The 18,058-nt window shown below is 38.3% G+C and overlaps 2 protein-coding genes and 1 long non-coding RNA gene across 3 annotated transcripts in view; 2 read left to right on the plus strand and 1 right to left on the minus strand.

Annotated features, from left to right (window-relative positions):
* Window positions 1–5,695, plus strand: part of LOC124259744 (IQ domain-containing protein H-like) — a 34,801-nt gene extending 29,106 nt beyond the window's left edge. Inside the window, 2 exon segments of the mRNA XM_046693937.1 lie at window positions 4,489–4,597; window positions 5,508–5,695. Coding sequence (XP_046549893.1) covers window positions 4,489–4,597; window positions 5,508–5,603 — 205 coding nt within the window. The 3' untranslated portion in view covers window positions 5,604–5,695.
* Window positions 5,696–9,132: 3,437 nt separating this feature from the next.
* On the minus strand, window positions 9,133–14,838 carry LOC124259761 (tRNA (guanine(26)-N(2))-dimethyltransferase-like). Its single transcript, XM_046693957.1, has 4 exons — window positions 13,266–14,838; window positions 11,712–11,802; window positions 10,083–10,361; window positions 9,133–9,457 (listed from the first exon to the last, which is right to left on the minus strand). The coding sequence occupies exons 1-4, from the start codon at window positions 14,657–14,659 to the stop codon at window positions 9,353–9,355; spliced, it is 1,869 nt and encodes a 622-aa protein (XP_046549913.1). The 5' UTR covers window positions 14,660–14,838; the 3' UTR covers window positions 9,133–9,352.
* Window positions 14,839–15,062: 224 nt separating this feature from the next.
* Window positions 15,063–16,836, plus strand: LOC124259767. Its single transcript, XR_006893914.1, has 3 exons — window positions 15,063–15,176; window positions 15,967–16,030; window positions 16,796–16,836. It is a non-coding gene; the product is annotated as an uncharacterized LOC124259767 (long non-coding RNA).
* Window positions 16,837–18,058: the final 1,222 nt, after the last annotated feature.

Below are 18,058 nucleotides of genomic sequence, written 5' to 3' on the forward strand. Positions count from 1 at the left end.
TTGAACGGCATTTAGAAGTGATACACACAAAGGTTTGAATTTACCTGATGAAGGTGAGGTGAAGTGAGGTGAAATTGGGTTTAACGTCGTGCTTGAGAATATTTCGCTGATATGACGACGTTCATGCATGTGTATGTGTAGGTGCGGCTGCTTGTACTAGCCCAGACTGAAGCTGGTTTTATAGTGCTAGCCCACTGAGATACCATGCCGCAGTGAAGCATGAATACCCCACTCAGACACAGTATACTGACTCCGAGCCGACCAGTCCTTGTGGTACCCATTAATGCCGAGAGCCAGGCAGGCACCAACAAGTACCATATTTTAACGTCTTCTGGTATGACGCGGTCGGGGATCGAACCTGCGACCTTCCGCACTCCGGGCGGACGCTCTAACCACTACACCACGGAGGCGGTCACCTGATGAAGGAGTAAGAACACACTCCAGAATGTCATGTTCCCAGGGATGTCAATTTTCCGCTGATCCGCAGATTTCCACTGATTTTTATCCCACCGGCATATAATGCGGTGGGATATAGTCGTCGCCTCGTCCGTCTGTCCGTCCGTCCATCCGTCCGTAATCATTTTGTTGCCGGACCATAACTCAAAGACCGTTCAATATTTTTTAACCAAAATTGGTAGATATGTCAAAAATAACCTAAGGTGGTGCCTTTTGCTATTTACAGATAATTGTCATTTTTATTTTTCTCGTTTCCATGGAAACGCTTTTGGACTTAGTCTTAAAGAAGGGTGGGCTTGCTTCCGGAGCATAACTCAAGAACCATTCAATATTTTTCAACAAAACTTGGTAGATATATCAAACAGATCCTAAAGTTGTGCCTTTGCATTTCACAGATTTTGGCATTTTTATTTTTCCGGGTTTCCATGGAAACATTTTGAACTTAGTCTCAAAAGTAAGGATTGCTTTTGCTTTCCGAGCATAACTCAAGAACCATTCAATATTTTTCAACAAAACTTGGTAGATATATCAAACAGATCCTAAAGTTGTGCCTTTTGCTATTTGCAGATTTTTGGCATTTTTATTTTCCCCGGTTTCCATGGAAACGATTCGGACTTAGTCCCAAAAGTGAGGGGTGGGCTTCGCTTTCCGAGCATAACTCAAGAACCGCTCAATATTTTTCAACAAGACTTGGTAGATATATCAAACAGAACCTTAAGTGGTGCCTTTGCTATTTGCAGATTTTTGGCATTTTATTTTTCCCCGGTTTCCATGGAAACGATTCGGACTTAGTCCCAAAAGTGAGGGGTGGGCTTCGTTTCGAGCATAACTCAAGAACCGTGATAATATTTTTCAACAAAACTTGGTAGATATATCAAACAGATCCTAAAGTTGTGCCTTTTGCTATTTGCCGATTTTGGCATTTTTATTTTCCCGGTTTCCATGGAAACGATTCGGACTTAGTCCCAAAAGTGAAGGGTGGGCTTTTGTTTCCGGAGCATAACTCAAGAACCGTTCAATATTTTTCAACAAAACTTGGTAGATGTATGAAACAGATCCTAAAGTGGTGCCTTTGCTATTTGCCGATTTTGGCATTTTATTTTTCATGGTTTCCATGGAAACATTTTGGACTTAGTCTCAAAAGTAAGGATTGCTTTCGCTTCTCGAGCACAACTCAAAACCGTCATAATATTTTTCAACAAAACTTGGTAGATATATCAAACAGATCCTAAAGTTGTGCCTTTTGCTATTTGCAGATTTTTGGCATTTTATTTTTCCCGGTTTCCATGGAAACGATTCGGACTTAGTCCCAAAAGTGAGGGGTGGGCTTGGTTTCGAGCATAACTCAAGAACCGTTCAATATTTTTCAACAAAACTTGGTAGATGTATGAAACAGATCCCAAAGTTGTGCTCTTTGCTATTTGCCGATTTTGGCATTTTATTTTTCCCGGTTTCCATGGAAACATTTTGGACTTAGTCTCAAAAGTAAGGATGGGCTTCGCTTCCGGAGCATAACTCAAGAACCGCTCAATATTTTTCAACAAAACTTGGTAGATATATCAAACAGATCCTAAAGTTGTGCCTTTTGCTATTTGCAGATTTTGGCATTTTTATTTTTCCCGGTTTCCATGGAAACGATTCGGACTTAGTCCCAAAAGTGAGGGGTGGGCTTCGCTTCCTCGAGCATAACTCAAGAACCGCTCAATATTTTTCAACAAAACTTGGTAGATATATGAAACAGATCCTAAAGTTGTGCCTTTTGCTATTTGCAGATTTTGGCATTTTTATTTTCCCCGGTTTCCATGGAAACATTTTGAACTTAGTCTCAAAAGTAAGGATTGCTTTTTCGCTTCCGAGCATAACTCAAGAACCATTCAATATTTTTCAACAAAACTTGGTAGATATATCAAACAGATCCTAAAGTGGTGCCTTTGCTATTTGCAGATTTTGGCATTTTTATTTTTCCCGGTTTCCATGGAAACGATTCGACTTAAGTCCCAAAAGTGAGGGGTGGGCTTCGCTTTCCAGAGCATAACTCAAGAACCGCTCAATATTTTTCAACAAACTTGGTAGATATATCAAACAGAACCTTAAGTGGTGCCTTTTGCTATTTGCCGATTTTGGCATTTTTATTTTTCCCGGTTTCCATGGAAACAAGAACCGCTCAATATTTTTTTGGACTTAGTCTCAAAAGTAAGTGGTGGATTGCTTTCGCTTCCGGAGCATAACTCAAAAAGAACCATAACTCAATATTTTTCAACAAAACTTGGTAGATATATCAAACAGATCCTAAAGTTGTGCCTTTTGCTATTTGCCGATTTTTGGCATTTTATTTTTCCCGGTTTCCATGGAAACGATTCGACTTAGTCCCAAAAGTGAGGGGTGGGCTTCGCTTCCAGAGCATAACTCAAGAACCGTTCAATATTTTTCAACAAGACTTGGTAGATATATCAAACAGAACCTTAAGTGGTGCCTTTTGCTATTTGCAGATTTTTGGCATTTTTATTTTTCCCGGTTTCCTAATGGAAACGATTCGGACTTAGTCCCAAAAGTGAGGGGTGGGCTTCGTTTCCAGAGCATAACTCAAGAACCGTTCAATATTTTTCAACAAGACTTGGTAGATATATCAAACAGAACCTTAAGTGGTGCCTTTTGCTATTTGCAGATTTTTGGCATTTTATTTTTCCCGGTTTCCATGGAAACGATTCGACTTAGTCCCAAAAGTGAGGGGGGCTTCGCTTCTCGAGCATAACTCAAGAACCGCTCAATATTTTTCAACAAAACTTGGTAGATGTATGAAACAGAACCTTAAGTGGTGCCTTTGCTATTTGCCGATTTTGGCATTTTTATTTTTCCCCGGTTTCCATGGAAACATTTTGGACTTAGTCTCAAAAGTAAGGATTGCTTTCAAGTTTCCGGAGCACAACTCAAAACCGTGATAATATTTTTCAACAAAACTTGGTAGATATATCAAACAGATCCTAAAGTTGTGCCTTTGCTATTTGCAGATTTTTGGCATTTTATATTTTCCCCGGTTTCCATGGAAACGATTCGGACTTAATCCCAAAAGTGAGGGGTGGGCTTCGCTTCCGAGCACAACTCAAAAACTCTCTATATCTTTCAGCAAAACTTGGCAGATATGTGAGGCAGATATTGAAGTGATGCCTTTGCTATTTGCAGATATTTGTGATTTATTATTTTCTCGGTTTCCATGGAAATGATTCGAACTTAGTCTCAAAAAGGAAGGGATGGGTTTTGTTTCCGGAGCACAACGCGAAAACTTCTTAATATCTTTCAGCAAAACTTGGCAGATATGTGAGGCAGATCCCAAAGTGGTGCCTTTTGCTATTTGCAGATTTTTGTCATTTATTTTTTTCATGATTTCCATGGAAACGATTTGCACTTAGTCTAAAATCAAGCTGGACTTTAAGGAACTGTCAGATGATTTGTTCTTTCAAAGATGTTGGGGCCGGGGGGATATGTCATCTTCTGATGACTCTTGTATTTCAAATTGTTCAATTGTGAATCGTCTAAATCCATTAAGAAACCCTTAACTCGATGACACAATATTAAGTTTTCCGCTGAAAATAGATTTTCCTGTGTTCCTCGAATAAAGAAGCTGACATTCATAAATTCTCGCCTTTAACTGCAGGAATGTCATGATATAAGCAAAGTAATCTTCAAAAAGTCAAGGATTCAAAACACAGCAAACTTCCATGCTTTTATCAGTGTGTATAAATATTTTCCATGGTAAATAAAGTCCATCATTTGAAAAAAAACATGTTGTTCTGCATGACAACATAAATTATGCATCGAGTGTATATTGACTTTCAAATTCATTAAAAAATGATCAAATTATTCAGTCTATGTCAGCATTCAGTTGTCATGATATCATTTGACATCATAGCATTCCAGAGTAATTATCATGTTTCGCCGCTATTTGGGTACACAGGAACAGAATGCTGTGTCTGGTTACTGATGGCATCATACATTTGTCATGTCAATAAACATGATGTCCTTTCCTGTTGACAGCACCATCGGTGACAACCTGCAGGGTGGACTTGCTACGTTTGCTCTCAACATGTCCGTCATCCACCAAGAGATCTCGGCACCCAACATGCAGGGCAACACAAACTTCAAGGTAGACATTGAACCTTCATATTTGGGGAATGGTTTGCTGTTTCATGAAACCCCGGTGTTCTGGTTAAGTTCTGTATGTCTGAATCATTTCTGGGATGGTAGGGTAGCATGCATCCTCGATAATCTCCAGGGTATACGTTACGATCCTCTCCACTATACCCTGGATGCATCCACGGCTTGGCCCGATGATATTATTACCTCCCTTGGCTGGCTTTTTATCCAATCAGGCGTCTACGCTGGGAAGTTGAGCGAACCAATCACAACTCACACACTTTCACTTCTTAAATTATCTAACCGTTTAAACTTGGCAACACAATTAATGCAGAGGTACTCTGTAAGAGGTAGGACTTCTTTTATATATTTTTTGAAAGTTTCAGATCTGTCAATTTGTCAGTATTATTTCCTAAAAATCTGAGTGGCACTGCGAACAAACCTTCGCGACTGCGACCGCTATCTTTGTTGACACTGGCAAGCTCGGATGTAACGGCGGTTTAGCTGATTGGCTACTGTGAGAATGCGGAGCCAGCAAAGGGAGGTAATATAATTATCGTGCCAAGCCGTGGATGCATCCAGGGTATAGTGGAAGAGTGATGTAACGTATACCCTGGAGATTATCGAGGATGGGTAGCATGTGGTGATGGAGAATTCAGCCAAGGGTTGATTCTCCACATAGGTACAATGTATAAAGCCAATTTCAGATGTCTCCAGCCATGATGTAGGTTTAACAGGAACTAATTAAAATACAAATGTGGATTGATTTTATACTATATGATATACAATTTGTAACAATAATAAAAAAATAAAACATGAAGGCAAAAGAAAGCATATTTCAATCAAACAACAAACAGCATCTTTTTCACTGGATTTTTAGTGATTGCATTGAGGTGATTTGCACATAATTCCTGCTACAGGGCGCCATTGAGGACATAGAGGGAATTCTGGGAACTACAATCCAGAACGCTGAGCAGCAGATGGAGGAGGCCAAACAAGAGGAGGAGGAGGCCTAGGTCCAGCATCACCATCATCACAGGAGATTGTCCGCCGAGATTAACATTCCTAAAACTGCTGAACATTGCAGGCAGCAAAGAAAAAGCCAAAATGATTTACAGTGTATTAATGTACATGATTTACAGTGTATTAACGTACCCTTCGAAACTCATTCACTCCAGGAGTGACCAGTGTTTATGGATGATCAACTTCTGTATTGTACAATAGCAACGTTTCGGTATAAATGCTTATACCGTTTTCAAGCATTCACTCCATCCAAAATCTTCCGTTTGAACTTTCTTATATATAATATTTGAAAATATGCCTAGCATTTGATATTTCACTGAATAAATTAAATACCTCTAACTAGGAAATTCAGGACTAAAGTGTCAGAAGTTTTTGGTAGCTTTACCATAGTTACAGGCAATATTGTCAGGGTATAAAACCAGCAGCATTTTCTGATGTCATGTTTGTACAGATTGTTTGTGTAAAAAAATAAATAAAACAGATGAATTGGGGACGTATTACATAGTACTATTAACGACAACACCATGAAACATACACCTGTTGTCTACTACAGATGTATCGGGGACGTATTACATAGTAGTGTTAATGACAACACCAACATGAAACATACACCTGTTGTCTACTACAGATGTATCGGGGACGTATTACATAGTACTGTTAACGACAACACCATGAAACACACACCTGTTGTCTACTACAAGTGCAACCTTTGGGACCCCTGCAGCATCATCACAACTGTCTATGGCAATACATTAATGATCACTTAAATATCAACTGTTTGCAGTGTTGATTATTTGTGTCTCCTCAATCCAGAACACGACTTGCTATAAGAGACATATTAATAGCCTTTGGAAAACTAGGTTATCGACAATAATAATAGGTATCTCTGTTATTACCGATCTGCTGAATCTAAGACATAAACGGTTCTGTCATTGTGTCAAATTAAGCAAGGAAATCTATGTTGGAATGTACAAGTAGTTGTGAACCTATTGCAGTTATAAGAATGACATCAACAGTCGCCTGATTATGATATTTTATACCTCTTACATAAGGGTACATGATGCTTAAATGAAATGGAACAAATGGTGTGAAATGTTAAAAACCATCCCTTTCAAAAGTTAATCAGCATAAAGTCAAACACTTGTCTCAAACTTTGATGTGTAGACTGTAGGACTGTCTTGAGACAAACCTCCATATTCCTTATTTAGACATCATTCTTAAGTTTTTCTCCAGCCTTGGATAATTTGAAGTATACATACATAGATCCCTTCAAGACACATTGTTTGACTGCATATACTTGGTGTTTGATATCTCCTGACATCAAACACAAATGTTTGAACTATGCTGCAGTGTTTGAACATGATACCATGTTTGAGAATTCTGTTGATGCTGTGTTTTGTGAAGCATTTGGTTTTCTGACAGGTTGGCACTTTCACTTCACTAGGTTTAAGACAGTTGACTCAAATCTTACTGAACAATCGCTAATCATGATGATCAGGTTTGGTTTACATTGTGGAAACATTTAAGATTTACAGGCTGTGTCTATGTTTGATGTTTCATCTTAAGTCAAATGTCTTTTTATTTGTAAATAATTACTGTAAATATTTAATCACGCAATGTACATAATTGTTTCATCATTTAATCAAATATGATCATTAACCATGGGTGCAATTTTTTACTATACATATATTTGTGTTTTGTGTAAATTATTGTGCATCATTTTCCAAGTATCTTGCAAGTAGATGTCCACAGTGAGGTACGCACACTTTCTATTCTATCTCTTAGCACTATGGGAAGCTTTATTTTAAATTAACTGATATTCTCGGTTGATCCCCCATTTGCAAAGCAATTGTGTATTGACATTTTATCTTTTAAATTTTTTTATTTTATATCATTATCCGTCCACAGTAATAACCAAAGTATTAAATATTTCTATTCCCTATATTTTATACTTATGTTCGTGACACAATCCTGTCTGGATGTGAAGTGTCGGATTAAAACTGTGATATGAAGTTATTATGCATGATTTATTGTACATTGATTCCAGCAGAAGACTTTGTTTCTATAACAACATGTCGCCAGTAGTGTCTGTCTTCCATTGAATAGTCAAGGATAGCACCGTAAGATACCATTTCCATAACAGCATGTTCAATGAAGTTATGAAGCAGGGCCAGTAATTTGCTGACTTTTTTACATTTTGTTATAATTAAGGATACGTTCAGAGTATTCTTGCCACAGATTGTTGTTTTCTTTCCAACATTTGGGTGTTACAATGACTGTAATAGTTTCTGATTGATCCAGAAAATGTAGCAGAATGTGAAATATTGCATAGAAACATTTAAGTCAAAGATGTTGTCAAAGGTAGTTATAGTATCAGCACCAAGAATACTTTAATCTATTTCAGAAGAAATTGTTTGTAGGAATGGTCTACAAAATTGAACCACTGAAATCTCACAACCTAATTTGTTTTTGTATAGTCCTCTCTGCAATTATTCCTAACCAACAACCATTGTACAGTGAAACCTCATTAATGCAGTCTGTGAATTTATCTGGATAAGTAGATTTCCAGACACACAAATTGTAGACACCAAATAATGTTTTGTTAAGTGTATACACTGCTTAGGGGCGGTGGGGTAGCCTAGTGGTTAAAGCGTTGGCTCGTCACTCAGAAGACCCGGGTTCAATTCCCCACATGGGCACAATGTGTTAAGCCCATTTCTGGTGTCCCCGGCTGTGATTTGCTGGAATATTGCTAAAAGACTAAAACTAAACTCAGTCAGTGAGTCAGTATTCAAAGTTAGAACAACAATGTTAGCCATATGAAAAATCAAACCCAGTGTTCTTCAAGGTTTTTTGTGTAGTATATATTCCTAACATTATGACCAGGTAAGCTTTCGCCATATTTGTTATATCATGAATGCTAGTGACATTGCTCCAAGTGCTTGTTGTTTGCTTGAGTGATGCTCTGATGCTCAACACTGAATCAGTGTTGTCTCAGTACCAGACTTTCTCTGTGCTCAAAGATGTCACACCAAAGGTTTCTCAAACTGCTGTCTACATGAATATTGCAAACATTCCATTTCAGTATATAAACTTGGAAGTATTGTCTACAGCGTTTGTTTTCTGTTGTCATCTCTTTCTGTGAACAAACTTTATATCTTCCCTGATCCCAAATCGGAGTATTGCATTGAGTGAGTGAGTTAGTTGGGTTTGATGCAGTTTTGAACAGAAATCCAGTTATATCATGGCTGGAAGCTTTATGTGTGAGATGGGAAAAGCCGAGAGTGATACAGTTCTTTGATGTTTACACTGTGATGAAACCTAAAAATATAAGCATGGTGCTCACAGAAAGAGTGCTGTTTGCTCTCATTTTAGCTCTATTGTTAGCAATCATATGACTAGACCCCAAGAATGGGCATTATACAATATAATCACCTTGAGAATCAAACATGGATCATTACCTTGAAGAATTAATTAACCACTGCCCACACAGGAGTATTACAAATAACAGACAAATAAAAATTACTAAGATCAAGTTTAATTAATTTAATATTCACATATTTACAGCTTTTTTACAAAGACTCCAGTATCACCATGGTAACTATTGTCTGACACACAACTGGTATTACAGCACTGCCACCAAATATCCTTCCTTCCTTCCCTATTTATGCAAAGCACTGATGTTGATCAATATACCATATATATATATATATATATATGAGCTTTACAAGCTGTAATTGTGCTAAGTCTGCTCCATTTCATGGTTGTAGACACAGCCGTCTCCAAGGTCACACTCCCCAATCTTGTACTTCTTGCATGGGTACTGCTTCAGGAAGCTCTTGTCCCCCTGGAAGACAAAATACTGACATCATAGGTCCATCATTACAATATACTGGTGCAAAAATAGTCATCAGTTTACAAGATTTCTCTTCTACATCTATTCATGAGTTTCCATTACTGTTAATATCTGTTCACTAAAGGAATTTCCGGTACCTTCACATCAGTGTTTGCAATTAATGTAGGTCTGCTTGTCGGAGACTTTGAAAAATTTTGGCATGACCAGCAACATGTACGGTATATATGCACTGCCACTTCTATCATTATACAGATGGTTACCATGGTAACTCTGTAGGCTGTTCATTTTTGCGACCATTTGAAAAATTATATATTAGGGACCGTTCATAGTTTATGGCTAGGGGAGTGATGATGATTTTTATGGAGAAGCATGTACAATGTGAATGCTGCTGCTGCCTCCCCAAAAAACAACAACAAAAAAACATGGTAAAATGTAAATACACACACACACCCTGCATCTGCATGTCATGTTCAAAATGCCCAAAATTTTTAAGTATAAAGTTATAATAAGCATAAAGTTATAATTTTTGGGTACCCCAGAACAAAATGGGTGACACCCCCAACCCCCATCCCCCTTAAATCAAGATATATGCCAAGGTTAACTCTTCACCCCTCACCTGTCTTTCCTTTCTCTTGCCCCGACATCTGTCTCTTTTCTCACTGAGACTCTCCTCCGTGTTGGACTTCTTGGCCCGGGGTTTGGGCCCCCAGTCTGGCTCGGGGTTCACCTGCCACCGCAGCAGCCCCTTCTGGCGTGACTGGGGGTTGGCATCAGGGTGAAGGCTGAAGGATACCTCTGTCACTGGCTCTGTGTCCAGGATTGCCTTAGCTGGTGTTTCACTTTGAAGACGACTAGCCTTCACTGGGTGATCCTTCACCCAGGCACGCATTATGTCCTGTAAAAACAGACTGCATAGTAGAAACAATCATCACTATGTTTGTTTGTTTGTTGGAAATTCAAAGCCACACTCAACAATTTTCCAGCTATATGATGGTGATCTGTAAATAATCATGTCTTGACCAGACAATCCAGTGACGAACAGCATGAGCATCAATCTTCACTACTGGAATATGATTACGTGTCAACCAAGTCAGCGAGCCTGACCACCAATCAGGGGTGGAAATAACCCATTGCCCGACATCCGAGTCCAGTGTTTTTTTTCTGTCGGGCAAGCAAATTTGTATATCACACTGTACCGGTGTCCAGTTGACTTTCCAATGTTAATTATGTTGTTTATTTAAAAAATAAGCAAGAAAACTGTCGGTATAGTGGGAAAATTATCAGGTAAAGTGACCTTACATGTGTCACTGTACCGGAGTAAACTATCAATTTTAAAGTTATTTCCACCCCTGCCAATCTCATTAGTCACCTCTTATGACAAGCATGGGTTGCTGCAGAACAATTCTAACCAGGATGTACACCGGTTTTATCATTATGACATTCACTGTTCACATAACGATAGTCGTCATAGGGGGATCTTCAAACCATGCTCACTTGTATTGTGAAACACAGACTGCATTGTAAAAGCCATTATGTTCACTTTACATACAGCTCTAACCATGTGCAAAATATTGTTTCCTAGACAATTAGAGGATGCATATTCACTGCAGGTACAAAGTGGATGCAAGAAATTCTGTTCTAGCATGCCGAGTCCAGAGCTGCAGTTAACTTTTTTGGTCATTGAGTTATGTACTCGCTTGTGGTCATCTCAACTGGGTATCCTAATTTTCCTTTGAGTAACCAAATAAATTGTACCCACGTCACTCAAACTCAATTGGGTATTTTGTCATTTTCCATTAATTGTTAAAATATAATAAAGTTTAAATGTTAGTGTTTGTTATTTATATTGGATCTGTCATATGAGAAACGATAAGAAAGACTACAAGTTGTCAAGTTCATGTCCTGAAATAGAACCTCTCAGTATACCTCAGTTATTTTATCTATCCACCAGTATGCAAGTTATGATTTGACATTTTTGTGTGTACGCATGTAACATCACATCTATTGAGTATTTACAAAAATTCAAGCGTACTTGTACGCAATAGACTTAATAGGAATTGAGTTTTCACATAAATATTTGCATAATTTATGCAGATACGCAGCTTATCTGCACCTCTGCTGAGTAATTAAAACTGACTGTAATATGAACCAACAGCTAAACAAAATTTCAAATCACAGAAAATACAGAGTTTGGACTGTCCTATTTCATTATGAAGCAGACACACTCCATATCTGTACTACATACCCACACCACCTTCCCCGGTGCATCAGTCTTGTGGGCGTTCTTGGCACAGTGGGTAAGTGATGCCCGATACCCAGCGTTCAGCACAGCAGACCTTTGGCAAATGAAACAAATATTATAATGTTTACCATGTTTACACCAGACATCAGCTGACACATGCCTCAAGTATTTTGGGGGGTAACTTTGTTTATAAAAAGTCAACGCTTCTCTTGATTAACATGGCTAATGTATAATTCAATATATATAAAAAAACATAATTAAGGCAACTGACACCACCCTCTAAACCAACTCAGAAGATTTGTTTTTTAACATGTCAGCAGAAAGTGTGATGATATTAGTTGGTGCTTGACATATATTTTAAATGATAACTTAATACTGACAATAAATATTTGTCAGTTTGACTTCTGTAAACTTAATTGTTAAGAGCCAGAAATTCTTTGCTAATGCTAACATAGTGATGAGAGACAGATCAGAAATGAGGCTGTAGTAGGTCCAGGGCATTAATCAAAATATCTGGTCTTCAGACTGGTTCTATTTCTGGTTGTCAATCAAATTGTTACAGAAACGTTTTTGCAAATTGATGCAGGAGATTAAGTGATTAGGGTTTTACATTGCTTTAAGCAATATCCCATTTGGGGACACCAGAATCTGGGGAATAGTGAGTGAATGAGTGAGTTTAGTTTTCTGCTGCTCTTGACAATATTCCAGCAATATCATGGCAGGGGACACCACAAATGGGCTTCACACATTGTACCCATGTGAGCTATCAAACCCAGGTCTTCGGTGTGATGAGCGAATGTTTTAACCACTAGGCTACCTCACCGCCCCTCAGGGAAATAGAACCCATGACTGTTGCATGAGGAACAAACACTTTGACCACAAGGCTATTCCACTGCCCTTTGGCACAGAAGAATGTCCAGCGGCACAGATGAGCTGCGTATCCGGGTAAAATACGCATATAAAATTTCCAATTACGCATTGAAAAATAATTGCTGCGTACCAATTACGCATTTAAAATGTTAGATACGCAAATAATTTAAAACAAATGCGTACGGAATATATTTATAAAAAACGCTTGCGTAATGAAAAAGACATCGATTGCTATCAAGTCGTACTGTTAGTATAGGACAAGTGTTGTACTGTCAGTATAGGATGAGTGATTTTCTATGAAATCATTTCCATTATATTTGAGTTGGTTTTGATTAGGTATGACATAAGGCAGAACATACCTGCTTAGTAAACTTACTCAGTCACATTATACTTAGGTGAGTAAAATGACTGAAATACGCACATACAGCAGTGGGTAACGGAAAATGCAATACCCACTCAACATTCATATAATACCCACTCCCCAAAAATACAGTGGGTACAGAACCCACATGAGCTAAATCTTATCTGGAGCTCTGATGTCCATTGAATACATAATAAAATAAATAAAATAGATGCACTACCCTTTATGATCATGCACATAATGATATTGATAGATGGAGTCTAATGGATCATGCTAAATGTAATACATAGAGAAGACAATATGAAGAATGATTTCTCCAGTATTACCTGAACTGAACTATACTAGGAGCAGTACAGTGGAGAACGTTGCAGACCTCATCCAGTGTGTAGTACAGTGGAACATCTGCCAGCTCCTCGGACATCATGCTCAGCATTCCCAGAATCCTCTCTGATGTATTAAACAGTTCCTGATTGGATGATACTCGTTGTATTACCTTTGTAAGAAAGTCTCTATCATGCATGGGGTCAGCCCATATTGGGCCACCAATGTGTTGCTTAAATCCACAATGATCACACACTTGTTGTGCCGATGGCGCCAGTGCAGGTGTGAATTTGTAGTTATCTCCCTTGGTTGGGGTTTTGTTTGCAAGTTTTTGCAGGACATGTGATCCACATCCTGAGCAGTGATAAACATGAGCTAATTTTGTAACAGACTGTTTCACTTTCACTTGGCCTGTGAACACTTTGACGAATACTCTCACATAGAAATCAGCACTCACTGAGATAAGTGGTTGAATGTAGCGGGAATATCGATTTGCTGCTGATTCGATCGACTGGAGGATGATTCTCAATGCCATTTCATGACAAAATTTGGCCTTCAATGACACAGATCCATATTTTGAGTAGCAGGTCTCGCATGAATTACCGCACAAGACAGCCATGTCTGTACAAGTGACGCAGAGTAGGCCTCCATCTCTCACGGCCTGGACAGCAGAGTCAAGAAATACAGACGGACTGCCATAAGGGTCAAGGTCAATAACATCAAATCTATCTTTCAGACCTTTATTTTGGTACATGACCATTGCAGCATCTCCACAGTTCGACCGAACGAGGCCTGACAGTTTGTTCTTGGAAATATTCTGGTCGATAAAACCAACAGCATTTTTATCAAAATCATTTGCAATGACTTCTTTCACACCAGGAATTTCTAAACCAAAGCGGACTGATCTCAGTCCAGATGCTGCCAAACCCTCTAAAATTCTAATTCCATTTAGGTGGGAGACACCAGCTGTTAACTCGACATCATCAACTTTAGAATCAGTGGCATTGTCTTCATCACTGCCTGTCTGTTGCTTCACTTTCACAGCATCTTCGCCAGATGTTGCCTCATTTTGTTCTAATACTTTCTTTCTCGCTGATTTGGCTTCTCTTTCCCTTACTGTATCAAAGTGGTCGTGGACAAATTCCGAGATGACTGCGATCGTCAGATCTCTGTTGAACTCCTGTACAGGATTGTAGAACACGGAGGAAGGTGTCAGAACTTCTGCCTTACCCTCCTTCACCTCATTTACCGGCACATCTATTGCCGCTGACATCTTGCATCTGACAGACACAGCAACAGTCCTTTGCCTTTTATACCCAAACCCGGTGATCAAATGACGAAACTTCGAGCAACTGTGTACGATATGGAAACCCTTGCTCCAAACTGAAAGCGCTATCATTGAAACCAACAGTGCATTTTAGAAATCTGAGAAACACACGAGGACATCGTACTAAAATATTACTGTAAAAAGGAATGAAAATAGACAGCTTTGACTAACTAAATGTATCAGATATGATTATGTTTTCAATGATAAACAACGCAACCACTCTTCCACATGGCGAAATCCGCTAACTTGTGTGTTAAACTACATCCGTTACCGTAAAGGAGGCAATCGAAAGTCGACTCCGCATCAAACTGCTATTAGACTCCATTGTATAGTGGTATGGTTAATAACATATTTTCACATTTATTGTTTAAAATTATATTCAACACTTTGTGACTTAAACAAATGGAAAGGTGTAATGGATTTCTTGTTTAACTTCGACTTGCATTATCGGAAATGAGACACATTTGTCCTTTCGACGCCCTGTTGTGATAACGCGAGTAAACATGGCACACGTTCCGGTAGCGATTCTTGTCTTCAGTGGAAAGAGAAAATCCGGCAAGGACTATGTAACTGAGAAGTTATTACAACGGTACATTGCGAATACGCATTTTATGTTGTGTGTGGATTTGAATCATAAATAGTTTGTGAGATGACAAGCTCCATATAAGACAAAACTTAACGGCCTTGTTCACCACACCAAATCAGCTGACCAGATTTGGATCAGGTGATAGTCTGGCCATGACGACACATCTACATATCTATGTTGTTTGCGTTGTTTATTGACTGTTTAGTCAATGCTTTTTTTTCTTACAAAACGATAAACGATTGCCATAGAACTGTTTGAATATATATGTTCTTGATCAGGGCATCAACTGTGATATTGAGTGTTTTTTCACAAGTTTAAATTCACATTAATTAATTGTTGGAATATGTTACTATAGGTCTTTAATGTATTTTTACTCCCAGTTTTTTATTTTTACAACTGTAAATAGACGTTTAAAAAAATAATTTTATGTTGGAACTGAATGATTATAATTAATATTATCAATTTCATTCATACATTGTAGAATATGGACTTGGACTCATCCTGGATGACTATACATATTTATTGTCATTTATATTTCAAGATTTGCCATTTTATTTGTTTGTCTATGAACTCACTGTGAAATTTGTCTACAACTTGGGAGTATCTATACATTTTTCAAGGCTAAAGGTAATTTTGGTTACAAGTTCAATCACATCATTATTTGTTTCTCACCTGCTAGCATATATTTATCATATATACCAAATCAAATAATGACAATTGAAATAGTGGAAGCAAATTATTTACTCAACAGTTATGTGTGAATTCATAATTTATTGTTTCATTTTATTTTCAGGATTGGAAATGAGAAATGTTGCATTATGCGTTTGTCAGCTCCCCTCAAAGGGCAGTATGCAAAGGTGATAACCAGTTAATATTTGACACAAACACTGAGAAGTCAACCAACTGAGCACCATAAATAATTTCAGTAATTGTTCAAGTCACTAATTTTCAACATATTCAAAGTCATTACAAGTTAAACCAATCCTCAAAGTTTTTTAAAAGAAGCATTCTCACCCAAAATGTTAATATCCTCCCTTTACTACATAATTTTTAGGTTCTCGATGAATCATTCTTTGTTTATAATCATGTGATTAACGAGAACTGGGTACATTTCTTGGTCCTTCCTTGACCTGAACGATTTCCTCACTAGCCTAGCGTGCCTGGACAAGCTTTTGTTGTCGTCATTACCCTGGGATTCATACTAACTGACTGTAATTTATCTTCTTATCAATGTCAATACTTCTTGCTATTCATGCAATGACTGGTTTAAGTTGCTGTAATCAGTACCCCAAATCAGTATACTTTTAATGAATGTAATGTAATTATTATCATGCAGTTACTCACTTCTGACATGGCTGTATATATGCATGACTACAATAAAATATCAATATTTCAAGGGACCAATCAAATGTATCCAAGTTGATCAAGCCACAAAAAGTTATACCTAAGCCTACGTTTGTGGATGTTTATTGATCAAAGCTGTTTCCATCCTAGAAATTAGGTCATTGTAACACAAATCAGCAACATTTGCTTGATCCCTTAAATTGTAACCAGAATCTACTGGATGTATTTTGCTTGATCTCTTGAATCCGACAAAGACGTAACTGTCTATCTGTATTCAGGAACACCAGCTGGACATCACACGCCTATTAGATATCTTCAGGTGTGGATGATGTTATGGTCACCATGTTACTTCTTCAGGTGTGGATGATGTTATGGTTACCATGTTACTTCTTCAGGTGTGGATGATGTTATGGTCACATGTTACTTCTTCAGGTGTGGTTGGTCACCACTCTTCAGGTGTGGATGATGTTATGGTCACCATGTTACTTCTTCAGGTGTGGATGATGTTATGGTCACCATGTTACTCTTCAGGTGTGGATGATGTTATGGTCACCATGTTACAGGTGTGGATGATGTTATGGTCACCATGTTACTCTTCAGGTGTGGATGATGTTATGGTCACCATGTTACTTCTTCAGGTGTGGATGATGTTATGGTCACCATGTTACTTCTTCAGGTGTGGATGATGTTATGGTCACCATGTTACTTCTTCAGGTGTGGATGATGTTATGGTCACCATGTTACTTCTTCAGGTGTGGATGATGTTATTATGGTCACCATGGTTGTTACTCTTCAGGTGTGGATGATGTTATGGTCACCATGTTACCAGGTGTGGATGATGTTATGGTCACCATGTTTCTTCCAGGTGTGGATGATGTTATGGTCACCATGTTACTTCTTCAGGTGTGGATGATGTTATGGTTACTATGTTACTTCAGGTGTAGATGATGTTATGGTCACCATGTTACTTCTTCAGGTGTGGATGATGTTATGGTTACCATGTTACTTCTTCAGGTGTGGATGATGTTATGGTCACCATGTTACTTCTTCAGGTGTGGATGATGTTATGGTCATGTTACCATGTTACTGTTACTCTTCAGATGTGGATGATGTTATGTTATGGTCACCATGTTACTTCTTCAGGTGTGGATGATGTTATGGTCACCATGTTACTTCTTCAGGTGTGGATGATGTTATGGTCACCATGTTACTTCTTCAGGTGTGGATGATGTTATGGTTACCATGTTACTTCTTCAGGTGTGGATGATGTTATGGGTTACCATGTTACTTCTTCAGGTGTGGATGATGTTATGGTTACCATGTTACTTCTTCAGGTGTGGATGATGTTATGGTTACCATGTTACTTCTTCAGGTGTGGATGATGTTATGGTCACCATGTTACTTCTTCAGGTGTGGATGATGTTATGGTCACCATGTTACTTCTTCAGGTGTGGATGATGTTATGGTCACCATGTTACTTCTTCAGGTGTGGATGATGTTATGGTTACCATGTTACTTATGGTCACCAGTTACTTCTTCAG

Source organism: Haliotis rubra, unplaced genomic scaffold, assembly GCF_003918875.1.
Source record: "Haliotis rubra isolate DU_JTF1 unplaced genomic scaffold, ASM391887v1 Scf735, whole genome shotgun sequence".
Taxonomy (NCBI): Eukaryota; Metazoa; Mollusca; class Gastropoda; order Lepetellida; family Haliotidae; genus Haliotis; species Haliotis rubra.